The sequence below is a fragment of the Dreissena polymorpha genome, chromosome 7 (genome assembly GCF_020536995.1).
Source record: "Dreissena polymorpha isolate Duluth1 chromosome 7, UMN_Dpol_1.0, whole genome shotgun sequence".
NCBI classification, from domain to species: domain Eukaryota; kingdom Metazoa; phylum Mollusca; class Bivalvia; order Myida; family Dreissenidae; genus Dreissena; species Dreissena polymorpha.
Window position 1 is genome coordinate 40,790,803 of NC_068361.1, and position 27,225 is coordinate 40,818,027.

At 35.1% G+C, this 27,225-nt stretch overlaps 1 protein-coding gene across 2 annotated transcripts; it reads right to left on the reverse strand.

Moving 5' to 3' along the window:
- Positions 1-2,302: 2,302 nt before the first annotated feature.
- Positions 2,303-26,970, reverse strand: LOC127837352 (uncharacterized). Of its 2 annotated transcripts, XM_052364311.1 has the most exons (11): positions 26,888-26,970; positions 25,287-25,497; positions 20,207-20,298; positions 19,683-19,754; positions 18,146-18,269; positions 10,701-10,801; positions 9,395-9,469; positions 6,600-6,915; positions 6,053-6,077; positions 5,615-5,750; positions 2,303-2,546 (listed from the first exon to the last, which is right to left on the reverse strand). In XM_052364311.1, exons 1-10 carry the CDS (start codon positions 26,888-26,890, stop codon positions 5,618-5,620), a joined length of 1,152 nt encoding a protein of 383 aa, XP_052220271.1. In that variant the 5' UTR covers positions 26,891-26,970; the 3' UTR covers positions 2,303-2,546; positions 5,615-5,617. The 2 variants fall into 2 exon arrangements, 1 of the variants encoding a protein (XP_052220271.1); XR_008029247.1 differs by lacking the exons at positions 2,303-2,546; positions 5,615-5,750 and adding an exon at positions 7,553-7,638 and having other exon boundaries at positions 6,047-6,077.
- Positions 26,971-27,225: the final 255 nt, after the last annotated feature.

Here is a 27,225-nt window from a genome sequence, read left to right on the forward strand (position 1 = left end):
TTAGAGTCTTACTACCGACCAATATTTCTACTAAACACTATTGAAAAGGTTTTCAAAAGGATCCTTTATTAGCTTATTTTTAATTTTCTTCGAAGTAACTAATTTTTCACACAATATCAGTCTGGCTTTAGCCAAGGTGATTCAGCCGTGAATCAACTAACGTACATATATGACACATTTTGTAAAGCTTTGATAACGGACTAGAGTCGTTTTCTTAGACATAAGTAAGGCCTTCGATTAAGTCTGGCATAAAGGACTAATATATAAGCTCCACTCTGCTGGTATCAGAGGCAATTTATTGAATTGGATAAATAATTACATAACAAATAGAAAAACAGAAGGTTATACTTCCAGGCGCCGAATCGCACTTTTCTAATATATCGGCTGGAGTCACCCAAGGTTCCGTTCTCCGTCCCTTGATGTTTCTAATTTACATAAATGACATTGTCTTAATTAAACGTTCGCGTGTAAGCCTCTTCGCAGATAATACAAGCCTGTACATGATTGTAAACTCTTCTGTTGAAACAGCGGCTCTTATGCAAGCTGATATTGAACAAATCAATTCCTGGGCCGAATAGTGGCTAGTCCAATTTAATCCAGCAAAGTCAGAGTCGTTATTAACTTCCCCAAAACAAAATAAACCAAACCAACCAACTTTGAGTATGCAAAACACACACATTCCAGAAGTCATAAACATTTAGGAATTTTTATAGCCAATGACAGCTCATGGTACGAACATATAGCACACATCAAGGACAAAGCTTGGAAACGAATAAATATTATGCGCCGCCTAAAACATACATATATTGTTCGTTTATAAGACCAATAATGGAATATTCCGACGTAGTTTTTGATAATTTTGTAATTATAAAAAAGAAGACTATGAAAAAATTCAACTAGAAGCATCATGAATTATATCGGGATTAACCAAACTTGTGTCGATTACTGAGCTCTACAAAGAGGTTGGATGGGAAACATAAGATACTCGGCGCCGAAAACGGAAACTTGTCTTCATGTATAATTCACAAAAAAATCCTAAGCCGGCTTAACTAAAATCTACTGTACCGGAAACAGTCGGAGCTAATAACCCCTACCCATTACGAAATGGAGACAACATCATAAATGTTACGACCCGCACCAAAACATACTCTTATTCATTTGTACCATCCACCATCACGGAATGCAACAAATTTCCTCTAGATACTAGAAATGCTAATTCTCTAACGCCTTGTAAGAATCTTTTAAATATAAATGTTACGACACCGAATGTATTAAATTAGTATGGTGAAAGGCGCCAACAAATGCTTCACTCAAGTCTCAGAACTGATTGTAGTTCACTTAATGAACATCTATCTATGCAATATTTCACTTTCACCTGTATGCACGTGTGGTGCAATTGAAACAGTTTCTCATTATTTCTTAGAATGTCAACGATTTACACACCAAAGAGAAGTTCTTTTCAGAAGAATTGCTCATTATACCTCTCCACACACTTTATTTGTTGGCGATGGAAGTCTTGATTTAGAGAAAAACACGCATATCTTTGATGCCGTTCATTTGTACATAAAATGCAGTAATTGTGTTGATGCCTAGCTGTCTGTCAAGGCAAACAACTTCCTTGTATTGTTTTTTTTAAACAGTTTCGCTTTGTCTTTTCTTATGTCTGATGTACCTTGACAACTATCTCATCAACATTGATTAACCTACTCTTTCTTTCTAAATAACATACATCTACGTCAATTGTTTAGCTATGTTTGATATATTGTATTGTTTAAATACATGTCTGCTACCTAAAGAAATGTTCACACTAGCTTGCAATTACTGCGTATGGAGTAGAACCTTATAAGATATTGATCTTTCATTCTAATCCTTTTTTGGAAGTATGTGGCTCAGTCGATATTGTATATGCTATACACATGTCAACCATATTTGGTCGTAAAATAAAATATGTTTAAACTAATAATGGTTTCATATTTACAGATTAAATACCCGTTAAAGTTTTAAATGTACTGATAAAAACACTTTAAAGCTGGGCAATTGTTTTCGCGTTGAATTATAAATTGCAATGAGAACTAAATTTAATTATCTTATGTGTACAACGAACACGCTTTGGTATCAATTTCAAGACACGCTGTTTATCGGCTTATGAAAAACGATTTGGGGTCCTCACTTGAAAGTGGATATGATAGATGAATCGTAGTAAATTATCAATACACAAATGACATTTCGGAAGAAATCGACCACCGGAGGCATATTGAACCAGCATGTTATTCCAAGGAAAAAACATATATAATTTAGTGTGGATGCTCATAGCTTTATTTCGCAAACGAAATTCGACACAGTTTCGCATATATCGTCGTACAAAAACATGCGATGCCCGTCAAAGTAAGCCTCCGCGCAATGCTCGTCTTCATGTTGTCCGTTTGACCATCCGTAATTGTTTGGCTCGCCCGGCCCGAAGTATTCCGCCCTAATTGCCACGCCGTCCACCCAGGTCCAATTGCCTTTACTGCCCTCGTCCGTGGCCCCCACCCAATAACGATAAACTGTAAAATGTATTGCTGTTTGTAACGAATACGTTTGTGCCTTGATGTTTGTGTGTTTTTATTTTAACTAATTTTTGAATGCTCAGACCAAGACATAGCAAAGAAAAAAACACACAACATAAACGAAGAGGAAACTTTAAACGTTTCATTTTATATGTTTGAATTGTACATAATATTGCATGCGAGTGTACGAAAACAAAACAAGCAAGTACGGACCATAATACAGCATTTTTTTAACCTCATAATACAATTATTCAAGCATAAATGACACAAATGACACAAATGTAACGACAATGTGGCATAAATATTTACTATTTCATTTGTAAAACAGTACTAATCGTTTTAGATGTGAAGATCGGATCAAATATTTTGGAATTTTGAAATAAGACCATTTAAGAGAAATAAGGCATTAAACCCACTTATTTCTGTATAAATTTATACGAATATCATATTCGACTGAACATTATTTCATAAGCACGACAGACAATACAATCGAGAATAGTGGTATTTGAAATAACCTTTTGTGAAAATTTCGCACAGTGATAGGACAACCATTTAATTTTCATAATATACTTCGAATCATAACTATGGTTGATTTGTGTATAAATTATTTTGTTGAACTTTTGTTTATTTAAAACTTCGTTCTTAATGTTGCAGTGGTATTTATTTCATTCCCTTTTTATACTTTTACACTGTAAATGTTAAAGGAACGTCTATACTGACTAAATTACAACTTTTTATTAATTAAAGTGATATTGGACGTATCTAACAGTTTATTATTATAGGTGTCTATCGCAATCGTGGTTTATTTTTGGTGTTTTCACTTCATATATACTTATATTTGTTAATGCAGCATCAGCATACTAAAAATATCCCGGAAAAATAACAATAATGCATTTGAATATCAACCGTACTTTCGTTGGACAACTGATCATGCATGTAAGATGTGAATCTGAATTAAGTGTTAGTGCAGATTCGTTCATACGACACAAAGACACAATTTTGATTTACGGATCATTTTAATTTCCTGCAACAATATCTATCAAACGACACACGAACACTAACTCCGATCCTAACAAAAAGACATTTCCGCTCGGCTTAGAAGACTGGGACAGTCATGTAAAATATCGAATATAATATACATCCTTTTATTAACAACTGGTAGCAGGTGAGTTGCAGATAATTGATAAGTTACCACATTTTAACTTAATCTTTTGCCCTGTTAATTCTTTTCAGCTCAATTCAACAGTGAAACATGCGTCTAATATCACTTTAAATGTTATTTTATCTTTATAAACATATATTATATATTTATATTTATAAATAAGAGCAGTGATTAATCAATGGTGCGTAAATAACTTGTGTCCAGTATATATTAAAAATTTAATGTACATGTACATGTAATGTGTTTCACTTCCCAAATTGACCTTTGATGAAATCGTTTCTACTGCAAAACTGTGCTTGTTGTATACAAACACTTTAATTTAGTAATTATTAATATTATCATAAGTCTATTTTTTACCAAGAGCAAAAAACATAAACATACCTAATTATTAAAAATTAGTAAAATTATCGAATGTCTATTTTTATTATGAGCTTTTATATTTATTTATTTATAAATTTTCATGGGACTACTCGAAGGAAAGCTTCTGAAGTCGGTACCATTGACACCTTAATGCTGGTTGCGTTTCATAGACGATATAGACATGCAGTGGTCTCATGGACAAGACAAACTCAAAATATTCCTTGAACATGCCAACAACTTTCATACATCAATTCATTTCACCAGTGAAATATCTAATAAACAACACGTTTTCTTAGACACTGTCTCACGCATTGAGGGCAACAATCTTATAACCGACCTTTATTCAAACCCCACAGATAGTCACCAGTAACGTCTACCTTCGAGCTGGCATCCACCACACTGTGGTAGGAATATACCATTTAGCGTAGCCCTTCGAATACGGCGGATTTGTACCAATAAATCAGATTTTAAAATCCGAACAAAGGAGCTATCCGAACAACTATGCAGACGTGAATACAATGACACGAAAGTATCCCAATCCATAACTTAAGCCGGCAATTTACAAAGGGAAGACCTACTCAAATACAAAAGCAAAACGCCAAACACTCGTATACGGTTTGTGGTCACTTACCATCCAGGGCTACCTAAAATAAAAAGCATCATTGATCGCATTTGGACCACAATCGAAAAATCAAGCAAGCTGTAACATATATTTCCTGAAAAGCACATTTTGGCATATAAAAGACCAAAAAGTATCAGGGGCATACTGGAACGTGCCAAAATACACCAAAATTCATAGAAGCTGTTCTGGGAGAATTAAAATCATGCGGCACCAGTCGGTGCCACACATGCAACATGATGCGCCCAGCAAATACATTCAAAGCCACATCTTGTGCCATTTCGTCCATTAAAGGTAATCAAAACTGCAAAACTGTAAATGCCGTATACCTGATGACGTGCAGTATATGTAACAAACAATATATGGAATAATTAAAAATGACACATAAATGGAATCTTTACAAAGTAGATCCCATATTTTGTAAAATTGCAATTTAACAGTGGTCAAATATTTAATGCATACTCACCGCTAGAATGAATCTGGATGCAGTCTATTTTAAAACCCTATGTACATGTAATCAACCTACCCCCTCTCTCTCTCTCTGTCTCTCTGTCTCTCTCTCTGTTTCTCGCTGTTTGGGGATAGGGAGCGGGCGAGAGAGAGAAGAGGAGAGAGAGAGGAGGGAGAGAGCGAGAAGAGAGGAGAGAGAGAGAGAGAGAGAGAGAAGAGCAGAGAGAGAGGCGAGAGAGAGAGGAGAGCGCGAGAGAGAGAGAGATGAGCGAGACGCAGATGAGGAGCGCGAGAGAGCGGGACTAGAGCATCAACGTCTGAATGGAGGTCTATCTCTACTCTCTCTCTCTCTCTCTCTCTCATCTCTCTCTCCTCTCTCTCTCTTCCTCTCTCTCTCTCTCTCTCTCTCTCTATATATATATATATATATATATATATAGAGAGAGAGAGAGAAAACTGCGGCATAACACCTACTGGTTAAGGACTGTAGCCATTTTCCGAAGTCTTCTTTACCCGGGTCTTTGTCGTGGAACACAACGAGACTTCCTCCATCTTGTTTGCAGGTGTCCTGGGCCTGATGTGGGCCTGATGCCATGGCAACTTTACGTCACTGCGCACGCGCAAACAGTAGTGATAATGTTTTTCGGATACGGTTAAGTTGATGTTTGACGAAACATATACAAAACAAACACCTCTTTCTCTATGTATTCGTACGTTTTAATAATTTTCATAAACTATGGACGTCTCACTGGAACAATTAAATATTTGCATTATAAATTATAATTGCTCATGTAATTGCATTCCTTTACTTCATGAAACAGCGTACAAGATGAAATCCAGCTTGCCGATGTTATGTAAAGAGTTTTGCGTGTAAGATGTAAACTATTTAAATATACGGAGCAATAAACATACCTTGAGCCAATCGGAGGGTTGTTGTCTGAAATACAGAGACGAAAGAACTATTTACTTACTAAGTCTAAATAACAAAATTCATTTCATAACATAATGAAGTATTACGTGTTTAATGTGATTTATAAATCACAATAGGTCGCATAAAGTTGATAGAGCAATACGATAGAGAAATAAAAAGAATAAATTAGACTGCCAGGAATGAGAGTAAACTAGACTGCAAAGAAAGAGATTAAACTAGAAAAAAGCATGTTGGAAAGTCAAATTAATGAAGAAGTGTGGATGTAATTGTGTTTTAATTTCAGTGTTTTTCCCTGTTTTGTTTTGTGTTGCGTAAAACTTGTAGCTATTGTAGAAATATACGTTTGATTCATCAAATGTCACAGTATAATGTGCTTTTTTAAAAACAGCATCAATGTATTGCATTTGCTGAACGTAAAATTCTAAAGCAATGATTTTTATATGTGTAGTTGTTTTCGGTATGATTTACATTCATGTAGATGTATATTTATTAATAGGTAATTAAGAAAGATATGTTATGTTACGTTACATGGGCGATGGTGGTGGTGATGGTGGTTGTGGTCGCCTCCATTGTGGTTGAAATGTTCAAATTGGTGGTGGTGTTTGTTGTGGTCGCGCCCGTTGTGGTTTACACGTTCAAATTGGTGGTGGTGTTGGTTGTGGTCGCCCCCGTTGTGGTTGACACGTTCGAATTGGTGGTGGTGTTGGTGGTGGTCGCCCCCGTTGTGGTTGGCACGTACAAACGGGTGGTGGTGGGTGGTGCTGTTTGCGGCTTGGTTGGAGTGGTTGACGTTTCGGTTGCGGATGTGGATCCGTTGACCTCCCAATGTGTTCGAGAGCAATTGCTGTAAAAAAAAGTGCAACATAAAATACATAAACACTTATTGAGTTTTGTAATGGACAGTGTTTGTTTAACTAGAAATTATTTTATCCTACAATATCTCTTTGTATACGTGCCGTATATACATGTTTAATACTGTATAAAATAATTTGAACATATAGATGTAAATTCGGTGCCGGTAACTTTCCACTGTGCTCGAGAGCAATGGCTTTAAAAACAAACACCAGCAAAACAACTACATCACGCACACACATCACGGAAACAGCGAAATATTTTTTTGAAAAACAGTAAACAGGGTTACCAGCGTTAAGTGCACTGAATATGGTTATCGTACGGTATGTTTACTAAACGTTATGTACTGCGCCGACGAGGCACCCTTGATTTCCTGTTCGATACAAATCATAAACGGTACAAGAGGGAACATGAATTTTCAACAATTTAATTTACAACACGAGATTCTAATAACAGCAGCAGCAGTATCATCAATGTAAGCAGCATTTGTTTTTTATCTTTGTAATATGTTTTGTTTGTCTTCGATGTTTTTGTTGTTCAGTTGTTGTTCCTTGTTATGCTGTTTGTCATGCCGTTTTTCGTGTTGTATTTATTGTTGGTCTGATCGTCCCTATGAATATACGACTCACGTGTTACAAAAGTCTTCCTGGCAGCAGCCAAAACACGAACTGCTTCTCCTCCCAATTAGTCCGGAACTGCGCAGTGTATCGCACGCCTTTGACCAAAATATTCGGAAAATCATATAACAAGTACTGTAAAACATTGCTGCCTTTCTTTCACATAAAAATACATTTACGATTGTCATTGTCAGTAACAAATTTGAGATGTTCTTCAAGCGAGACCATATCTCGGTCTGCACAGTTTGTCGAAAACGGATACCAATCAATGTAGAATATTATATTATTTTTAAGCATCGTGTCCCTTTTTAAATCGAATAACAAACATAGTTACAAATTATCAGTTTACTCTGTTACACCTTTTATATGTGCTCAGAGGAGATATTTTTAGATCTGCGATATATACTAAGCTTCACAGTGTTCACAAGCCTATCTCCAAAAGGGTATATCATTTTGACAATTCTGCAAAATTGTCAAAGCCGATCATTTTCTCGAGCTGATCTTGATATCATCCGAATGGCATCAAAAGGTTCAAGCTAATAAAATAGTGTTTCCGTTCTAACAAAAGTGTAAAGAAAAGCCGTTTGAGTCACTATCGACTTTGCAAACAGTTTGAGACTAAGTTACTAAATAGATCTGAGCTCATGAGTGTGTGGCATGCCATGCCCGTTTAAAAAAGTTATTTTTTTATTTCAGGCGAACAACTCTTCCGTGATTTTAGTAAATAGATACGTTTTGTAACTTACAAGATTTGTTTCGAGCTCTCGTCAAACAAAAATAAACACCATGAATATGGTTTAAAACGAAGTATATTTGAAAGCACGAATGCTAGGAATACGGCAATGATATGAACTATTTGGTGAGCAAATGACAATGGCAATTGAGAACATGTAAACATATTTTTTTATTTTATGATTTCCGGAGGTTTATAGAGAAATAACAGTGAATTAAAACTGATAATTTCACTGTTTCAAAGAGTAAAAATTATCAATGAAAATTATCGATAATTTTCACTGTTTACTGTGAAATGACGTCATTTCTTTGACGAAATGACGTCATTATCCCAGCGAAATTCTTTTGTTAAACTCTTTAACAATGTATATAAACTGTAAAAAAAAGCATAAAATAAAAAGAAAATTTGTTGGATACGGTGGAATATCGATTTTAATTCACCCGTGATCATAGAAAATATACATTTTCACCCGTGGCTGCGCCACTCGTGAAAATATTATTTTATGATCACTTGTGAATTAAAATCGATAATCCACCGAATCCAACACATATCCTCTATATATAGAGAGATGTGACGTCACGGGCATCGTCCGACCGATATGCTAATACATGATAGCTGTATCACAGATTATGTTGTAAGGTAACAGCCTCAAAAGATTGAAATATTTTTAAATGCTCACTAGGTTTATATACTAAAAGTCAAATTGTGTTTTTTCAATCTCATACAGTGGTGCATCGATAAGTATTGTCTTTATTTATTGTCAACTAACTTAAGATTCCAATGCTCCCCATGCGCATTTGCCTAAATCTTAAAAGAAGCGCCTTTGCACAAAGCAATATCACACTGATAAGGTCGGAAGCGACGCCTGTGAACACAAAGGCTTAACATTCCGCGAACAGACCATACACTGCATATAATCAACATTCATGTACAAACAACGTTTTGTTATTATAAACTTTCGTCAAATGAATATTTACAAAACGATGAGATAATGTTTGGTTAAATAACAATAAAACAGCCGCGGATTGATTTAATTGTTAGTTCTGACTCTTCTATATAAACGGGAAAAAATCTTAAACAGTTCAGAATAATATGTTTTGCGTAGTAATGCAAGAACTTACGATTGTGGTCATGCATTTACTCGTATACTTCACTTCGTTGGTAAGAGGGATGACTAGGGTAGACAGGAAACATTCCTTGAAATAGACAGATAATTTTATCCTCTATGCTAGCAATATCCTAGTTACGATTTGTGTAGCTCTATAGCTTGCAAACATTACTTTTACACGGGTATGTACGCATGACTATATAATAGTCTAAAAACTAGAATCGAGTAAAATAGCAATAAGGGCATCCCACTTATTTTACTGATATATTGTCATTTATCTCTTGCCACACGTGCACTAACAAAACTGAAGCTATTAATGTATGGTAAAGGTTTAATGTTTAATTTTTAAAGAAGGATAAAACCCTATAGGTAAATACAATATTATTTATATATTTATTTGGAAGATACAAGTTTTCTTTAACGCTATTGTAAGTAAAAGGATGCTTCGATCCTATTTTAAGATAAAATTATGCTCAAACAATATTGGGATATTTAAGTATGCGTAGACACTTTTCGACGAAAACGTTTGCTTTAACCCTTTTGGATGAAAAATACAATACTAAAACCGATAAAAATATGCTTAAACCCTTTTGGAAAAAAAAGTATTATTAAATCCTATAATAGGAAAAATCTTATTTAAACCTGGTTATTTACGGTAGTTAATATATTAACATATTTTTTTTTGCAATAATTATCGTACAGTTACTTTAATCATTTCTTGTAAAAATGTACAATATAATAACGTCTAAAATATATATATATATAATTTTTGATGTTATTATTGTTTTTACTATTTGATCCAAAAGTTCGATGTTTTTTGTAGGGATCTGCATTGATAACATTCATAACAAAATGTAAATTGAATTAATATTATGAACCGAAGTTCGGTCAGGAGCTACTCTGTTCGCTGTGAGGTTTCGTGGTCTCATTTACGGACCGCGTAGCTCCCGACCAGACTGTGAAAATGCATAAGATCCATTTTCGCATGACGCTGCTTTTATAATATATTTGGTAATAAAATGTTCTCTAAATAAAAATGAAAACAACAAAATTGAGAAAATGAGGTTTAAAGCATGCGCGTAAAATATTGACCCAGATAAGCCTAACAGTCCGGATAGGCTAATCAGGGACGGCAATCCGCTTTAACTAAATGTTTGCTAAAAAATGGCTTTCTTCAACCAAAACTAGCATAAAAGCGGAAAGTGTCGTCCTTGGTTAGCCTGTGCAAACTGCACAGGCTAACCAGAGACAACACTACGCATATGCATTAAACCCCTTTTTCTCAGAGCGTGACTCAATTTGTAATTAATTTAACACACGTTGCTCGGTCCGCAGTTGACCACGGTCTCACAGGAGTCAAGTGTGTCCTGTACATCACATTGAAAACACATTGGTCCACGGATGTTGATATCTGGTATAGCTGGGAATAATATTAAAATGAGAACTGTTATTAAACGTGTTTACTAACTACGCTTTATCAAACTAAATGCAGATGTACTGGCGTCCGTCCGTCTACTCAGCGTTTAAAATACATGTCGAAAACAAAGTGGTCTGGATAGATAAACATACTTTTAGTTCCGATGGCAATACCTAATGATGGCAATTAAATTGGAACAAACAAGCATTGACATTCTTGGGTTAACATTTCAAAGTGATCTAAAAAAATAAAAGGACTAAATAATAGAGACAAAATAATAAAAATAAGAGCCATACAAACAAGTCTTAAAGGATTTTAACACCGATTGGACGAATTCAAGTTATTAAAACTTTAGCATTACTAATTTGAAATAATCTTTTTGTTTCCTGGCAAAATCTACCACCTAATTTATGTACAGAGATCAACGAACTGTTTTTAATTTTGTGTGGAATGGTTAACCGCGAATGATCAAAACTATGTGAACAAAAGAATATAAAGGTGGTGATCAAAAGATTATTGTAATAAATTATAACTGTTCTTAAACGTTTTTATTAACTACGCTTTTATCAAACTGAATGTAGATGTAGTGGCGTCCGTCCGTCTACTCAGCGTTTAAAATACATGTCGAACACAAAGTGGTCATTATAGATACACATACATTTAGTTCCGAAGGCAATACATTATGATGGCAATAAAATTGGAACAAACAAGCATTGACATGATTGGGTGGACCTTTCAAATTGATCTAAAACAAGTAAAAGGACTTAAAGGGACTGTCAACCACGAATGACGAAAAAAGAAAAGTTCTTACATACCGATTTTTTTTACAATTATTAGTTTATATTGATTAAAATATCACGACTGATTTATTACATTACTTAAAAAAGTTAATATTTTCAGTATATTTGGTAATAAAATTTCGCGATGTGAAATCAAAAGTACATAGCGAATATAGGCGACATAACGATATACACACTATAAATAACGCAAGTGTATTGATCATTTTATATATAAAATAAAAACAATTCACTACGCATGCACAATTTGCAGTCCTGGGTTTACCACGTGACGATGATGATCAATATACTTGCGTTATTTATAGTTAACTGGTAGTTACCTGATAGACATACCAAGTAAAATTTATTACCAAATATACTGAAAATATGGAAACTTAACACCTTTTTTCAAGTAATGTAATGTACCAGTCGTGTTATTTTAATCAATATAAACTAATAATTGTAAAAAATACGGTATTTATGAACTTTTCTTTTTTCGTCATTCGTGGTTGACAGTCCCTTTAAGTCCTTTTACTTTTTTTAGATCAATATGAAACGTTCACCCAAGCATGTCAATGTTTGTTTGTTCCAATTTAATTGCCATCATAATGTATTGCCTTCGGAACTAAACGTATGAGTATCTATCATGTAATCTAATAATAATCGAATAAACCTACGGTCCATCCTAAAGTCAGTTACACAATACAGTACGCTCAGAAGCTCACTGACAATGGCTTTACGAAGCCGTTTAATCCAATAGGCCTACTTTCCATCCTACAGGCAGTTACACGACACAGTACGCTCAGAAGCTCACTGACAATGGCTTTACGAGGGCCGTTTAATCCAATAAGCCTACGGTCCATCCTAAAGGCAGTTACACGATACAGTACGCTCAGAAGCTATCTGACAATGGCTTTACAAAGCCGTTTAATCCAATAAGCCTACGGTCCATCCTAAAGGTAGTTACACGATACAGTACGCTCAGAAGCTCACTGACAATGGCTTAACGAAGCCGTTTAATCCAATAAGCCTACAGACCATCCTAAAGGCAGTTATACGACACGGTACACTCAGATGCTCACTGACAATGGCTTTATGAAGCCGTTTAATCCAATAAGCCTACGGTCTATCCTAAAGGCAGTTACACGATACAGTACGCCCAGATGCTCACTGACAATGGCTTTATGAAGCCGTTTAATCCAATAAGCCTACGGTCCATCCTAAAGCCAGTTACACGATACAGTACGCTCAGAAGCTCACTGACAATGGCTTTACGAAGCCGTTTAATCCAATAAGCCTACGGTCCATCGTAAAGGCAGTTACACGATACAGTACGCTCAGAGGCTATCTGACAATGGCTTTACGAAGCCGTTTAATGGAATAAGCCTACGGTCCAACCTAAAGGCAGTTACACGATACAGTACGCACAGAGGCTATCTGACAATGGCTTTACGAAGCCGTTTAATCCAATAAGCCTACGGTCCATCCTAAAGGCAGTTACACGATACAGTACGCTCAGATGCTCACTGACAATGGCTTTATGAAGCCGTTTAATCCAATAAGCCTACGGTCTTTCCTAAAGGCAGTTACACGATACAGTACGCTCAGAAGCTCACTGACAAGGCTTTACGAAGCCGTTTAATCCAATAAGCCTACGGTCCATCCTAAAGGCAGTTACACGATACAGTACGCTCAGAGGCTATCTGACAATGGCTTTACGAAGCCGTTTAATGGAATAAGCCTACGGTCCAACCTAAAGGCAGTTACACGATACAGTACGCTCAGAGGCTATCTGACAATGGCTTTACGAAGCCGTTTAATCCAATAAGCCTACGGTCCATCCTAAAGGCAGTTGCACGATACAGTACGCTCAGAAGCTCACTGACAATGACTTTACGAAGCCGTTTAATCGAATAAGCCTACGCTCCATCCTAAAGTCAGTTACATGATACAGTACGCTCAGAAGCTCACTGACAATGGCTTTATGAAGCCGTTTAATCAAATAAGCCTACGGTCCATCCTAAAGGCAGTTACACGATACAGTACGCTCAAAAGCTAACTGACAATGGCTTTACGAAGCCGTTTAATCCAATAAGCCTACGGTCCATCCTTAAGCCAGTTACACGATACAGTACGCTCAGAAGCTCACTGACAATGGTTTTATGAAGCCGTTTAATCCAATAAGCCTACGGTCCATCCTAAAGGCAGTTAGACGATACTGTACGCTCAGAAGCTCACAGACAATGGCTTTACGAAGCCGTTTAATCCGATAAGCCTACGGTCCATCCTAAAGGAAGTTAACGATACAGTACGCTCAGAAGCTCACTGACAATGGCTTTACGAAGCCGTTTAATCGATTAAGCCTACGATCTATCCTAAAGTCAGTTACGCGATACAGTACACTCTGAGGCTATCTGACAGTGGCTTTACGAAGCCATTTAATCGTATAAGCCTACGGTTCATCCTAAAGCCAGTTACACGATACCGTACGCTCAGAAGCTCACTGACAATGGCTTTACGAAGCCGTTTAATCCAATAAGCCTACGGTCCATCCTAAAGGAAGTTACATGACACAGTACGCTCAGAAGCTCACTGCCAATGGCTTTACGAAGTTGTTCAATCCAATAAGCCTACGGTCCATCCTAAAAGAAGTTACACAATACAGTACGCTCAGAGGCTCACTGACAATGGCTTTACGAAGCCGTTTAATCGAATAAGCCTACGGTCCATCCTAAAGTCAGTTACACGATACAGTACGCTCAGATGCTCACTGACAATGGCTTTATGAAGCCGTTTAATCCAATAAGCCTACGGTCCATCCTAAAGGCAGTTACACGATACAGTACGCTCAGAAGCTCACTGACAATGGCTTTACGAAGCCGTTTAATCCAATAAGCCTACGGTCCATCTTAAAGGCAGTTACATGATACAGTACGCCCAAAAGCTCACTGACAATGGCTTTACGAAGCCGTTTAATCCAATAAGCCTACGGTCCATCCTAAAGGCAGTTACACGATACAGTACGCTCAGAGGCTATCTGACAAAGGCTTTACGAAGCCGTTTAATCCAATAAGCATACGGCCCATCCTAAAGGCAGTTACACGATACAGTACGCTCAGAAGCTCACTGACAATGGCTTTACGAAGCCGTTTAATCCAATAAGCCTACGGTTCATCCTAAAGCCAGTTACACGTTACAGTACGCTCAGAGGCTATCTGACAATGGCTTTACGAAGTAGTTTAATCCAATAAGCCTACGGTCCATCCTAAAGGCAGTTACACGATACAGTACGCTCAGAGGCCCCCTCACAATGGCTTTACGAAGCCGTTTAATCCAATAAGCGTCCGGTCCATCCCGTCAAATACAAAGTGTCCTCAACATATGTATGTCATAATTTGAAAAAGAAGAGTCTTTGCCAGTGTTTATAAAGGAGTGGTTATGGCGTGTCAAACGTTGCAAAATTCAATGTTTCCATATGTATGTGGTATATTTGTATATATATATATATATATATATATATATATATATATATATATATATATATATATATATATATATATAATATATATATATATATATATATATGTTGTATAGTTCCATTTTTGTGTGGTGTAATTGCATATAAATGTTGTATAAATTCATATATATATGTTAAAATCCTATATTTGTATTGCATAACAAATATATGTTTTATAATTTCATATTTATGGTCGATATTTTCATATATATGTACTAAAAGTGTATATATGTATGCAATATTTTTATATATATATGTGGTATAATTCTGATATTTGTGTTGTATAATTTTCAAAATATATGTGTGTTAAATACTTTCAAATTTGTGTGCAATAATTCCATATGTTTCTTGTAAAATGTTCATATATATTGTCTATAATTTGCATCATGGGAAATATTTTGATTAGGCGTGACTGAAAAGCGGAGATGGCTAAATCCCGCGTAAAGGGCTTAAGTGGAAGGAAAAGGACTCATAAATATTAAAGCTGAAATTTCAATAATATTGTATGAGTTATTTAAATAGATTATTTGTACATTTTTGTTGTATCTATTTAAAAATATTCAAAATAAAACATATGGGGCCCTTTCTGTTTATAGTAAGCCCTGTCCTTGGAAAGGGGCACCTCCCGCAATTCAGTCAAACCGATTTCAAACGAAGGATTTCATTTGACGGAATCACAATCATGTGGAATGTAACCTCGGAGGTAATGGTTTTTGCAGGAAATTTAACAAATACAATTTAATGAATATTTAAGTTATTAACAATTTAAGAACGAGTGAAACATATATTATGGCGTTGTATGGTTTAGTAAACTTTACGAGAATCAATCGGAATTTGTGCGATCAGTTTAGTTGGTAGAATTTCTCATAAAAGTGCTTATCATGTGAGCGCCTTCGAGCTGGAGAAAACGATATGGTCTTTAAGTTAAAAGAACATGTTAAATTAAAAATAGGGTCAAATAAGCCCAGTTGAATTTGATCCGAATAAGGCTGAAGCCGAATAGACCCAGGTATTAGGCCTAGGCCGAAAAAGCCTGCTACTTGGATAATGGCCGCCTGTTTAATGTGAGAAATAGAACTCATCGTGACGGTTCACTCGTGAAGAAGACACATAGACGCACTTTACGCTCGAAGTAGCCATATCCGCTTTTTAGTCATAACCGTTAAAAATATTTCCCAGGATGCAAATTATAGGACATATGTATGGAAATTTTACAACAAACATATGGAATTATTGCACACGCATATGAAAGTTTAGAACACACAAATGTTTTGAAAATTAAATAACACAGATATCAGACGTTTACAACATATATATATATTGCATACATATAGGAACTTTTAGAACATATATATGAAAATATCCAACATAAATATGAAATTATACAACATATCTTTGTAATGCAATAAATATATCGGATTTTACCATATATATATGAATTTATACAACATATATATGCAACTATACCACACAAAAATGGAAATATACAACATATATATATACAAATATACAACATATATATGGAAACATTAAATTTTGCAACGTTTGACACGCCATAAGTGGTCATACATTTTTTATGATATTGAAACAAACGAATGGCGACATATTTTTTATATGACCTTTCGTTTGACACGTTATACCCATTTACAGTGGTTAAATATAAAAGCGTACATATAATCATAGGTACAAACTCCTTATTACTTACAATAGGATATACTACTTCTGCCTTGTACTTTCTGTTAAACTGAGTGTGAGACTAGTCTCCACACATTTTTGGAATGTAATAATGTCAAACAGTTAATGACTGAATTATTTTCTGGATGTGATCATTTTTCGAATTTTCTAAATATGCATTCCTTTATACTGGAACATGTTTATACAATAGACCTTTAAACTTAACATTTGTTTTGATAGGAATAAAGGACTTTAGAAGTGTTGTTTGGGTGAAGTATTACTCAAAGAAATCTGTTCATATTGTAATTCAATTTTGAAATATATTAAATGTAATTTAATATGCATTTATTGCGTGAAACTACGTGTACGGTGTTAAGTCGGATGCTGTCGAAGCTCGCACACCTATTAACGACGGAAATAAAATGTTTTGAACGAAACAATAATAATAACAAAATAACTACGATTTGCACGGATGGAAAAAGCAAAAATAATTATAATATGAAGGAAACGTTGAACGAACGAAACGAAAAATGCCATCACTTTGATCTAATTCCGCGATACTTTTGTGCAATTCAAACGGATTTAAAACCTTATTTAAATGCTATCTTAAAAAAATATTTCAAGAAAACCGATATAAGCGTATTATCATTTCATCTTTTAACAATGTTTTTCATATTCGAATCTTATTTATAGATATATACTTTTTTTTAGGATCGATGAAATATTGTTAAAACATTTAATGCTTCCAATTAGTTCTAGAAGTTGTTAACTTTCTGTAACTTATTTAATTCTATGAAAGTGTGTGAACAAGGGTTTATACAACCATATGATTGTCTTCGTCACGACTGCGGGCATAATATCGCATCAAATTATCGCCGTATAGCATTACACAATTGACACACTAAACACGAAATGTTCAAAACATGAAAAGGAAACTCCGCAAAAAATACACATGGATAATGTCTTGGTAAACCTCCGGAAGTCTTTTATATAAGACAAGTGGCAAATTGCATTTAAAATACAGGCCAAAACATGAAACACAACATGAACACACAAAATCACCTTAGAACAGCCAGTAGAAAAGGTTGAGGCTTTAAACCGCTTTGATTGCCAGCCTAACACCACACTAGGCTAATAATTATTGACACAACAAAAAACAAATGTAAACGCAAGTTATTACGTATCAACGCAAATATAAAAAGATAACAGATGTATAATGAATATTTGCTTTTTCATGGGCAAAGCCAGGCAACCGTAAAATATTGTTTCCGTTCAAATACACAATATTTATTTTATTTTTGCATGCGCTTGCAATACTAGTAAGCACGCACTATAAAAAATATCAACGAGGATTGGTTGAAAAATCATTGCTCGACTTACGTTGTGAACTGCATCCCTGGAGGTTGCAGTAGTTGCCTTGACAACATTCAATGCACGTTTCGATGTCCCCAGGGGCTCGCCGAATGACCACGGAGTCGTTAACCCAGTCATTAACTGGGCATCGCTTTGAAAACACAAATAAAATACAATATTGGCATTGCAGTAAATAAATATATGCCACGAGCAATGGTGGATCGTTCAATTTTGAGTGCGTTGCGAACATTCCTTAACCCGACCCCCTCTTGTATGATATTGTTCAACTTGATGTCTTTATCTAGACAAAACAAAAGATATAACTACAAACATACCAAATATATCGTAGGAATTCTTGATACTTAAAACACTTAACTTGGCATTATTGTTGTTTTTCACGACGTTGAAATAAATCATAGTTTAAACCTAATGGCGATACTGTGAAACAATATGCTGTATAACTTCGGTGTGGACACTCGGAAGAATCGTTATCTTTACGCCGGTTTCTATCGCTGCTTTATTTAGTGATAGTCTGACTTCAATTCATATCAATGGTTTAAGCATTCACATAAAGTACTCTGTGAATGTCATACGCTAATTGCGATTTTCAAATCAAGTACATAGTCACACTGCTTCAACTACAACTATTACAGCCAACAATAATAATACTATTACTAGATTTAGTTTGTGTGTGTCATGTTTATTTTTTTCGCGTGAGTCATCTCTTTTGTACATTTCTTTAACGGATTTAAGGAGTGTATGGTCTATAAAAATATGTTATCGAAAATGGATTCCTTTTAGGAGGATGTTGCAAGTTCGTAAACATCTGAAGTATATTCATATGGTGTTGGGCGAAATGTGTAAATATTGCCTAAGAAGAATGCATGCATTATGTGATAATATGTTTATAGACACTCGCACGAATTCGTTTGTTGGACATGTTACTTGACCATGTTTTATTCGCGAATTCAATCCGGTTCGATCATATATATATTGTTTTAGATGTTAATAAATGTTGGATTGTGTATAACAATATGTGGTCAATATTCGAATGCATCGTAGTCTATCATAAAATGAAATAATGAGTGAAATAGGAATCAATGTTTTGTTATAAGTTATATAACTTTTGAAGTATGTGCATTATTTGAATTAATAATAACAGTCCAATATTTAGTAAGTAAACATTCTGTAAATAATCTTGCTGGGTTTAGACTATGTTTCCCCTGAAGCATTCATAGGTGGATATGCTGATAGAACATTTACATCAATAGTTGCGTAAAGACACAGTCTCTGTAAACGTTTCGAATGGCTGTTTTCATTTTGCTCCAAATAAACATTTCAATGTTGATGCTTTTCTCAATCTTTCTACAGTTTCTTTAACATGAAAATTGGCCTACACATGTGTTTGAGAACTGTTATTGCATACTTGCGTTGGTATCCCATTGCATTTCATGCAACACGTGTTAGGTGTATAACTGACTGAAGTCGATTGGCGGACCAGAACAATTATAGAAGTAGCCTGACCACCCGTATCATTGAACATTGTGTGTGATATGTAACTTACAGTAGAAGCCTGGCAGCCCGTATCATAATACACGTGCCCTCCATCGGAAACGAATTGGGTAACGTAACAAACCTAAATGAAGGAAAAAGATCAGCGATTTAGAAGAAACCCTATTAATAATTAATTGGTTTTGAGTTGAAGCAAACGGACGTAATACTGTATTTTAATTAGAACTTTGTCGAATGCCAGAGCTCAGCCCGTTTTCTATATGCAATATTTCATTATCCACAATTAATACTTTCAAAAAAGTTATGGTCAAGGCTCTATAATATAAATATATTTTTCAATTAGTATACTTTTGGCTATCACATGGTTAGCAGTGCGCACAAATACATAACTTTTGTATTGGATTATTATTTTTTCTAAACCGAGAGAAAATGTATGATTTTAACGCATTTTAATGAATTGCACTTGATTAACTAACATTAGCAGCCAATCCGTTTTCACCAGTCATGGCATCATACTTCGTCTTTAGTTTGGACGGCCTAAACCAACTGTGTTAGTTCAACTGAGTTGAAACTCACCTCGTGTTCTGCACACTTGATAACGTGGTTACAGTCGCTAGGGGATGGTAAACGCTTGCAGTCCATGCACATTGGACCCGAGGCAGCGCGACCTGTACCGATAGGGAATCAAAACGCTGATAGAGTTAAACAACTCAATCTTACTAAAACGCAACATTAGCTACATTCATTTGTTTGTAAAATAACATCGTAATAGTAGTAAATAATAAAACAGTGTTCTTAAAATAATTTGTGTTGAGTAAGTGTTTGGCCTGACAGAAGATTGAGGGGTAAACCTTGGTAAAACTTGCCCCTTGTTTATAAATCGATTTTAACTGACATCAATTTTCATTTTTGCCTATCAACTACAATGGAAATCTATTTTCAATGACAAGCAAAATCGATTTTAAATTGCAAAAAATGTTTTGTGAACACGGGGTCTAGTTTATAACTGGGCGCATGTATTCAATGAAAGCGACGAGTAGTAATTAATCGATTATTTTACGTATAGCTTTCGCAGTCAAGAAGTAGGCTCATCGAGATATATTTCATAATCACTACACTTTCCAGTTGACTGGTTCTTTGGACTCCGCAAGATTCGCAAAATGGGATATCAAAAGTATTTTCCAACTTGTTTTTGTCTGAAAACTCTCTTTTCCGAAATTCTAAAAGCGTTTTGTTATCTAAAGCCTGTATGTTATTTCCCTTCTTAGTTTTATACAGAATAAAAATAACAGCAGTTACATGTGAGCAACATGCACTCAGTTTGTACCTGAAGGCTTCTTTTATTGGAACCAAGTATTCTAAATGTTAACAAAATATTTTAGTTTCAAATTCCAAAATATCAAAAACAAGAAGGAAAGTGTTCCTATTAAAACCATTTATTGACACATTCATTTCAATAAACCTAATTACGATGATTTGTCTTATACGGATTACCCTTGTTGATATTGTTCTTTTTTGTTAAAGAGACTGGTTCATAGTTAAGCAAATTGAGAATTGTAAACAAAGGTGTAGATTCAAAACAAACTGTACGCATTATGTTCAGACAGGGAAAACAACAAAAGTGACGAAACAAACCTGTAAAAAACGGTTGTATATTAATATTTCATCAATCAACTTAGAAACATAACAAAGCGTGTGTAATGCTTTTTCTCCATAAGTTTGCAAATATCACTTTCGGATGTCCCGGGCTTAAACCCCGGGGAGGCAATTTTCTATTGAACCATTTTTATTGCATTTATTCTTATTTAAAAATATTGCAAATGTTAAGATTGTGCTCGTTCAATCACTCAATTTATTTTTGTATTAGAAAAACCGAACAGTATATTTTTAACACGTTAAGGAAGTATATAAATACACTGTGTCCAGGTAAGACTAATTATCGAAAAGACTGAAGCTATTACAAACGTATTTTAAAAACAAATAAACTACATCGAGTCACTCGTTCGTCATTAATAATTCCACTCCATTACTGTTCCAATTTCTGTCATTGTCAAAGTTAAAAAGAGACACTGTCACATATTTTGGATAAAAAAATATGCGAAACTTTTTATTAATTATAATGAATTGACTGAAGTTATTTTTCTGTTCTGGGAAGAACTATGTTTGACAAATGAATTTTATTTGTCCGAGCAAAATGCTAGCCTTAAAACATATTTGTTTTATACGGAATGCATTTTGGATTTTGAAACAATATTTACAAATATATTTGAACACACAAATATGCAACTATCCCTTTAAGGACATTAAACAAATGTGTACATTATTGTTATAAGAACGCAAACTTTAGGCTGCCATCCGAGGCAAACACGATGCTTTGTATAAGAGTTTCCGATAAAACATTTGCAAAATTCGCGAAACTATCGGACGACAATGCTCGGAGCTGGCCAATGAAGCGTGTTCGACATGTATCCGCAGAGTCGCCAATTTCTGCCGGTTCCAAATGGTTCACGAATGCGATTTCGACAAAGTCGGGATGTTTCGGTTAAGCTTCACGACGATCAGGGACCAGTTTGTGTCTGGTAAGAACGCATTTGGACGTTCTTGCAATTTCGATGCAACAACAATAGATACGCAGAAAACTGAACTCATATGCGCAATGTGATGTATGACGAAGCAGCAAGTTTTACATGAACTTCATTTTACATAGGCGCACTCATCCGAATATATTGAAACGAAACAAAGTTGATAGTATTGATCATTCAATTCAAATTTAAATTGTTACAAGTGGAGGTAAACAGGCCCCGTGTTCACAAAACATTTTTTTGCAATCGAAAATCGATTTTGCTTGTCACTGAAAATTGATTTCCATTGTAGTTGATAGGCAAAAATGAAAATCGATGTCAGTTAAAATCGATTTTGGATTGCAAAATCGTTTTGTGAACACGGGGCCTGACCAGAACGTGTTTGCGTAGAATATCCCTGCGAACCCTCATGCGTTATACTTTGTCGGCCCCCAGTCGAAAGATGTTTTTTGTTGAACATGAACAATAATATTACATATAAGACGTGTATTGGTGTTCCAATCAAAGTCGCCATACCAAAACACTTTTTTGAAAAAGTATACACATTCCTGTTTGATTGTTGTTGGTGTTTTATTTTTAAATTTAATACAAAATGTTTTCAACACAACAACCTTTAGGCTTTCCCTTTAAATTACTTTTACATTTATGTGTTCTAAAAATGTGATCAACTAGTACACGGGTATCTTTTTATGTCAAATGAAAATATATTAATGTGACAAATGCATAACGATAAGGTGATTAGTAGACTTAACTGCCTGTAGGTCGACAATTACAGTTACAAATGTTAACATAATTTATGTATAAACATTAAAATTATGATGAAAGCGCTTCTAAAAACTAACAAAGGCACGCCTTTGTATGACAATTAAGACACCGATTCCTACTTATATGTGTTCCCATGCTATTTAAGACATTGGTGAATATTGATGTCTACCTAATTACGGCATCGGGATATCCGTATGCGAACATTTCGTTTCAAAGTTAGGTATTGGACGGTACTCTGTCAAAAAAAGGTTTAATGCATGTGTGTAAAGTGTCGTTCAATATTAGCTTGTGCAGTCCGCACAGGCTTATCAAGGACGACACTTTCCGCGTTTATGACATTTTTCGTTTCAAAAAATATCTTCTTAGCAAAAATCAAGTTAAGGTTGAAAATGTCGTCCCTGGTAAGCCTGTGCGGACTGCACCGGCTAATCTGATACGACACTTGCATTAAACCCCCTTTTCACAGAGCGCGGCTCATACATTTTTATATTTATTTAAAACACAATTGAGTGCATACGCCATTTTACCAATTGTGATCGGATATGCCCCTGAATGAACCCGATAACAAGATACATTTTTAGAGTTTTATATGTACTGACCTTAAAGGAACCTTTTAACCCCGAAAAAGTAGAATGAATGTCCAAAATAACGGTTATTTACCAAATATAGTATTCAAGGCTTATGAAACAGTTTTTTCTGATTTCAAATGTGTAATTCAAAGAGTTTTGCCTGCTTTTATTTTTAGGTTATGTAATAACTTTTACAGTGCGATGTGAGCAGACAAACTAAAAGAAGAAACAGAATGATAGCAATTCAATTCAATTTGAATAGCAGAACCAACACTTCAAAATAGCGGAACAGAACCACTACATCAGAACTACAACACAACCAAATCACAATAGCAACCTATATAAAAATAGCTTATACAACTTCATCATAATAGCAATCACACATACACAGAAAAGTTTTTAAACTATACTATAAACTATAAAGAAAACTCTCAAAACTATATAAGAATATTTAAATAGAAGAACAACCACATCAGAATAGAAGATTCACGTCCAAGGAATATCATACCAACTACACTGGAATAAAAGACAAATGTAACCGACGATGAAATCAACAACAACAAAACTGTTAACCAGCTGCATAATGTGTGCATACCTGCACATAAAATACAGAACCAACTAGAAATAGAACTTAAAGGAAACCACTGAATGTAGCGTCAGTGCAAAACAACTACATATTAATAACATACCAATTACATCAACAGGTAAGAACATATATATCAGATAAGTCATAACATCTACAGAAGAAACGAAGACAACTAAAGCAGAATATCATAACAATTACATCTTAAAAACAGAAAAATGCATCAGATAAGCCTCAATGACAACATAACTTCAGAAGAAAAGTATAACAACTGCAGCAGAAAAGTAAAACAACTCCTGGGAGTAACGGAGCACTTGCGGTTGAAAATCTCCACAGAAGAATAGCGGAGCGTCAGCATCAAACACGCCTCATTAAATACAGAAGAGTAGCAGAAGTACTACTGTAGGATAATAGAACAGCTGCGTCAGCCAAGCCTAACCAACTGAACAACTGCAATGAAAGCTGACTAACTGCATCAGAAAAGCCACAACACCTTGATAAGAATATATAGACAACTACAGTAGAATAGCATGTAATATACACCAGACACGCCCCCGTTACCAAGTTAAGAATTGTAGAACAATCACAAAAGAATAACAGAACAACTGCGTCTTATAAGACCTGTACATTAGAATAGCAAAACAACTACATTCGACAAGCCCCAACAAATACATGAATACCAGATCATGAATACCAATACGCACTATCGATATTATATTTTATTCAAATTCACATTCGATTTCAACTGAACAACTGAAAATTATATATTCCTTTACAAACGATATTAATGTGCATCAACTTCCCTAAAATAATACGCAGATTTGTTTGCTTTTTCTAGAGGGTCTTCTTTGCCAAATTACGTCGAAGAACATACTTGTTGCCCTTATTCCAGCAAACTTGTTTTTCTAACTGTGTACACTAAAGGGTGAAGTTATGGTCCGATAAATCCTGCCCCATATTCATTATTACTTCGAGTGTTCTTGATTTAATATTGTAAACTCCGATGGTTATCAGACAACCCCTGATTACGTTTGGATCAAGATTTAATCAAATACGACAGGAGCATTTAGAAATGTTGGTGTTATGCAAATATTACTACCATATATAGTGATCATTATTTCATGTGGTTTTACATTCAAATCGTATTTCGACATTACCTTGGATAGGTTGATGGTTGTCGTTCGGAGTCGACGACGTTGCATTGATGTTGTTCGTCGGCGACGTTGCTTGGACGTTGTTCGTCGTCAACGTTGCATGGACGTCGTTTGTCGGCGAGGTTGCTTGGACGCTGTTCGGCAGCGGCGTTGCGTGGATAGAACCGACATTCACTAGAACCACGCAGAAAGTGACCAAACACCTGATGAAGAACTGAAATAAAGACTTCGCCTTGTTTCCATTTTCGTCTGATAATTTGCGTTCAATATTTAAAAATATCTGCAAAGACCTTTAAAATGAAAGCAGGTAATCAATGTACAATTATGAAGCAAGAAACAATACAATAGTTGGTTCATATATAGAGGGACTTGTTCACAGACGTAAGTAATGCGGAAATAAATGCATGTGAATTAATATAAAGTTATTTTACAGTAGTTTCAATTAAATGCCACTTTGAATAATAATGCATACGCAGGAATTAGATCCTGGGTCATTTGGGAGTAACAATTTAACGGTTTCTAATGGGACATTCAAATTACACTTGGAGACTTTTCTAACGCAACACGTATTCAAATTGATATAGCTGCCTTATTTTAGAACGGATTTTGTTGAAATTTGGACTAAGACTAACTCAAACATATCTAATACTTCATGTAAATTTAACTAAAATTGATCAACAGTAAAATATCAAACATAACAAATAAAAACAAATCAATGAAAAAGTAAAATTCTCAAAATCATACATCGTAAAGTAATAATGTGAAAAGTAAAACGCACTAACTTACACGTCTTATTGACCGACCGGCCTGCAACATTTTGCTCATGAATACTCATATGAACGATATTGTTTTTCAAATTAATTCTATGGTTTCCTGGTTTAAAACCCCACAGAGAATGATGAAATATAAACTAAATTGGAATAATATAGAGTTGTACTACACTTGACCTTTCAAACGCAGCATTTTTCGATCTTAGATAGCTCAGTTATGAGTAAATATTTTGATTTCAATTGAACATGTGATCATTTGACTACAGTATGTGCAAGCAAACGATAAAATCATTCATCTGTGACGATCGGATGTTTCAGCAAGTGGGCAACATGCCGATTGCGCTGTTGCGCTCCTGAAATTTGATACGAGACATATTGATTGTTCAAAACAGAAATTGTGTGTGTATCAACCCACCTAAAATGTAGAATTTTAAATAAAATTAGAATCATTTTGCGTTTCACCATTTTCACGTGCTAAAAGATGAAACCACACCTACCCCACGTGCAAAAGCGCCCAATTGTCAAGAATGAAAGATTGTATCGTAATCGTGCACAGAATATAGTCACAAGTGCAATTTTAAATCAAATCTTATTTCATTACGGAGATATTCATGTTTGAAAAGTGTTGCTTTAGAAAAGTCTCCAGGTGTATGAACTAAATAGCGTTTTAAAAGTAACAACACAATATTAAGTAATGCAGGTATTTTCCTATTTTGCGATGAACAACTTTACACAATTTTATCATTGTATCTATTTTGGTGTTGAGCACCACAGTTGGGTTGACACCAAGGTGCAGTGCAACACCGCCTCTTGACAATAAAAAAATCAACATACCATGTCTGCGCTCTTTCGACTGTCTTGCGTTCAGTCTATTTCGTTCATATTTTATAGGGACCACAATAGTTGGAACATCGGCCAGTCAATAAGATAAAGACAAAGACCATTCGCATGAATTACGTTTAATACAAGGTCAAAAACGGTCGTCCGGTGCGCTCACGAGTTTATAAGAATGCGACCTTCGCAAAATCTAGATTTGTCGGTGTTTCTTAGTGACGACCTGGGACAAGTTCGTTTCTGGTTTGAACTCTTCTGACACCTCTTCGATTAACGTTTTAAGTCACAATGAACGTAAACTTGTTCAAATTGAGGAACAATTATTACAATTGCTGTTC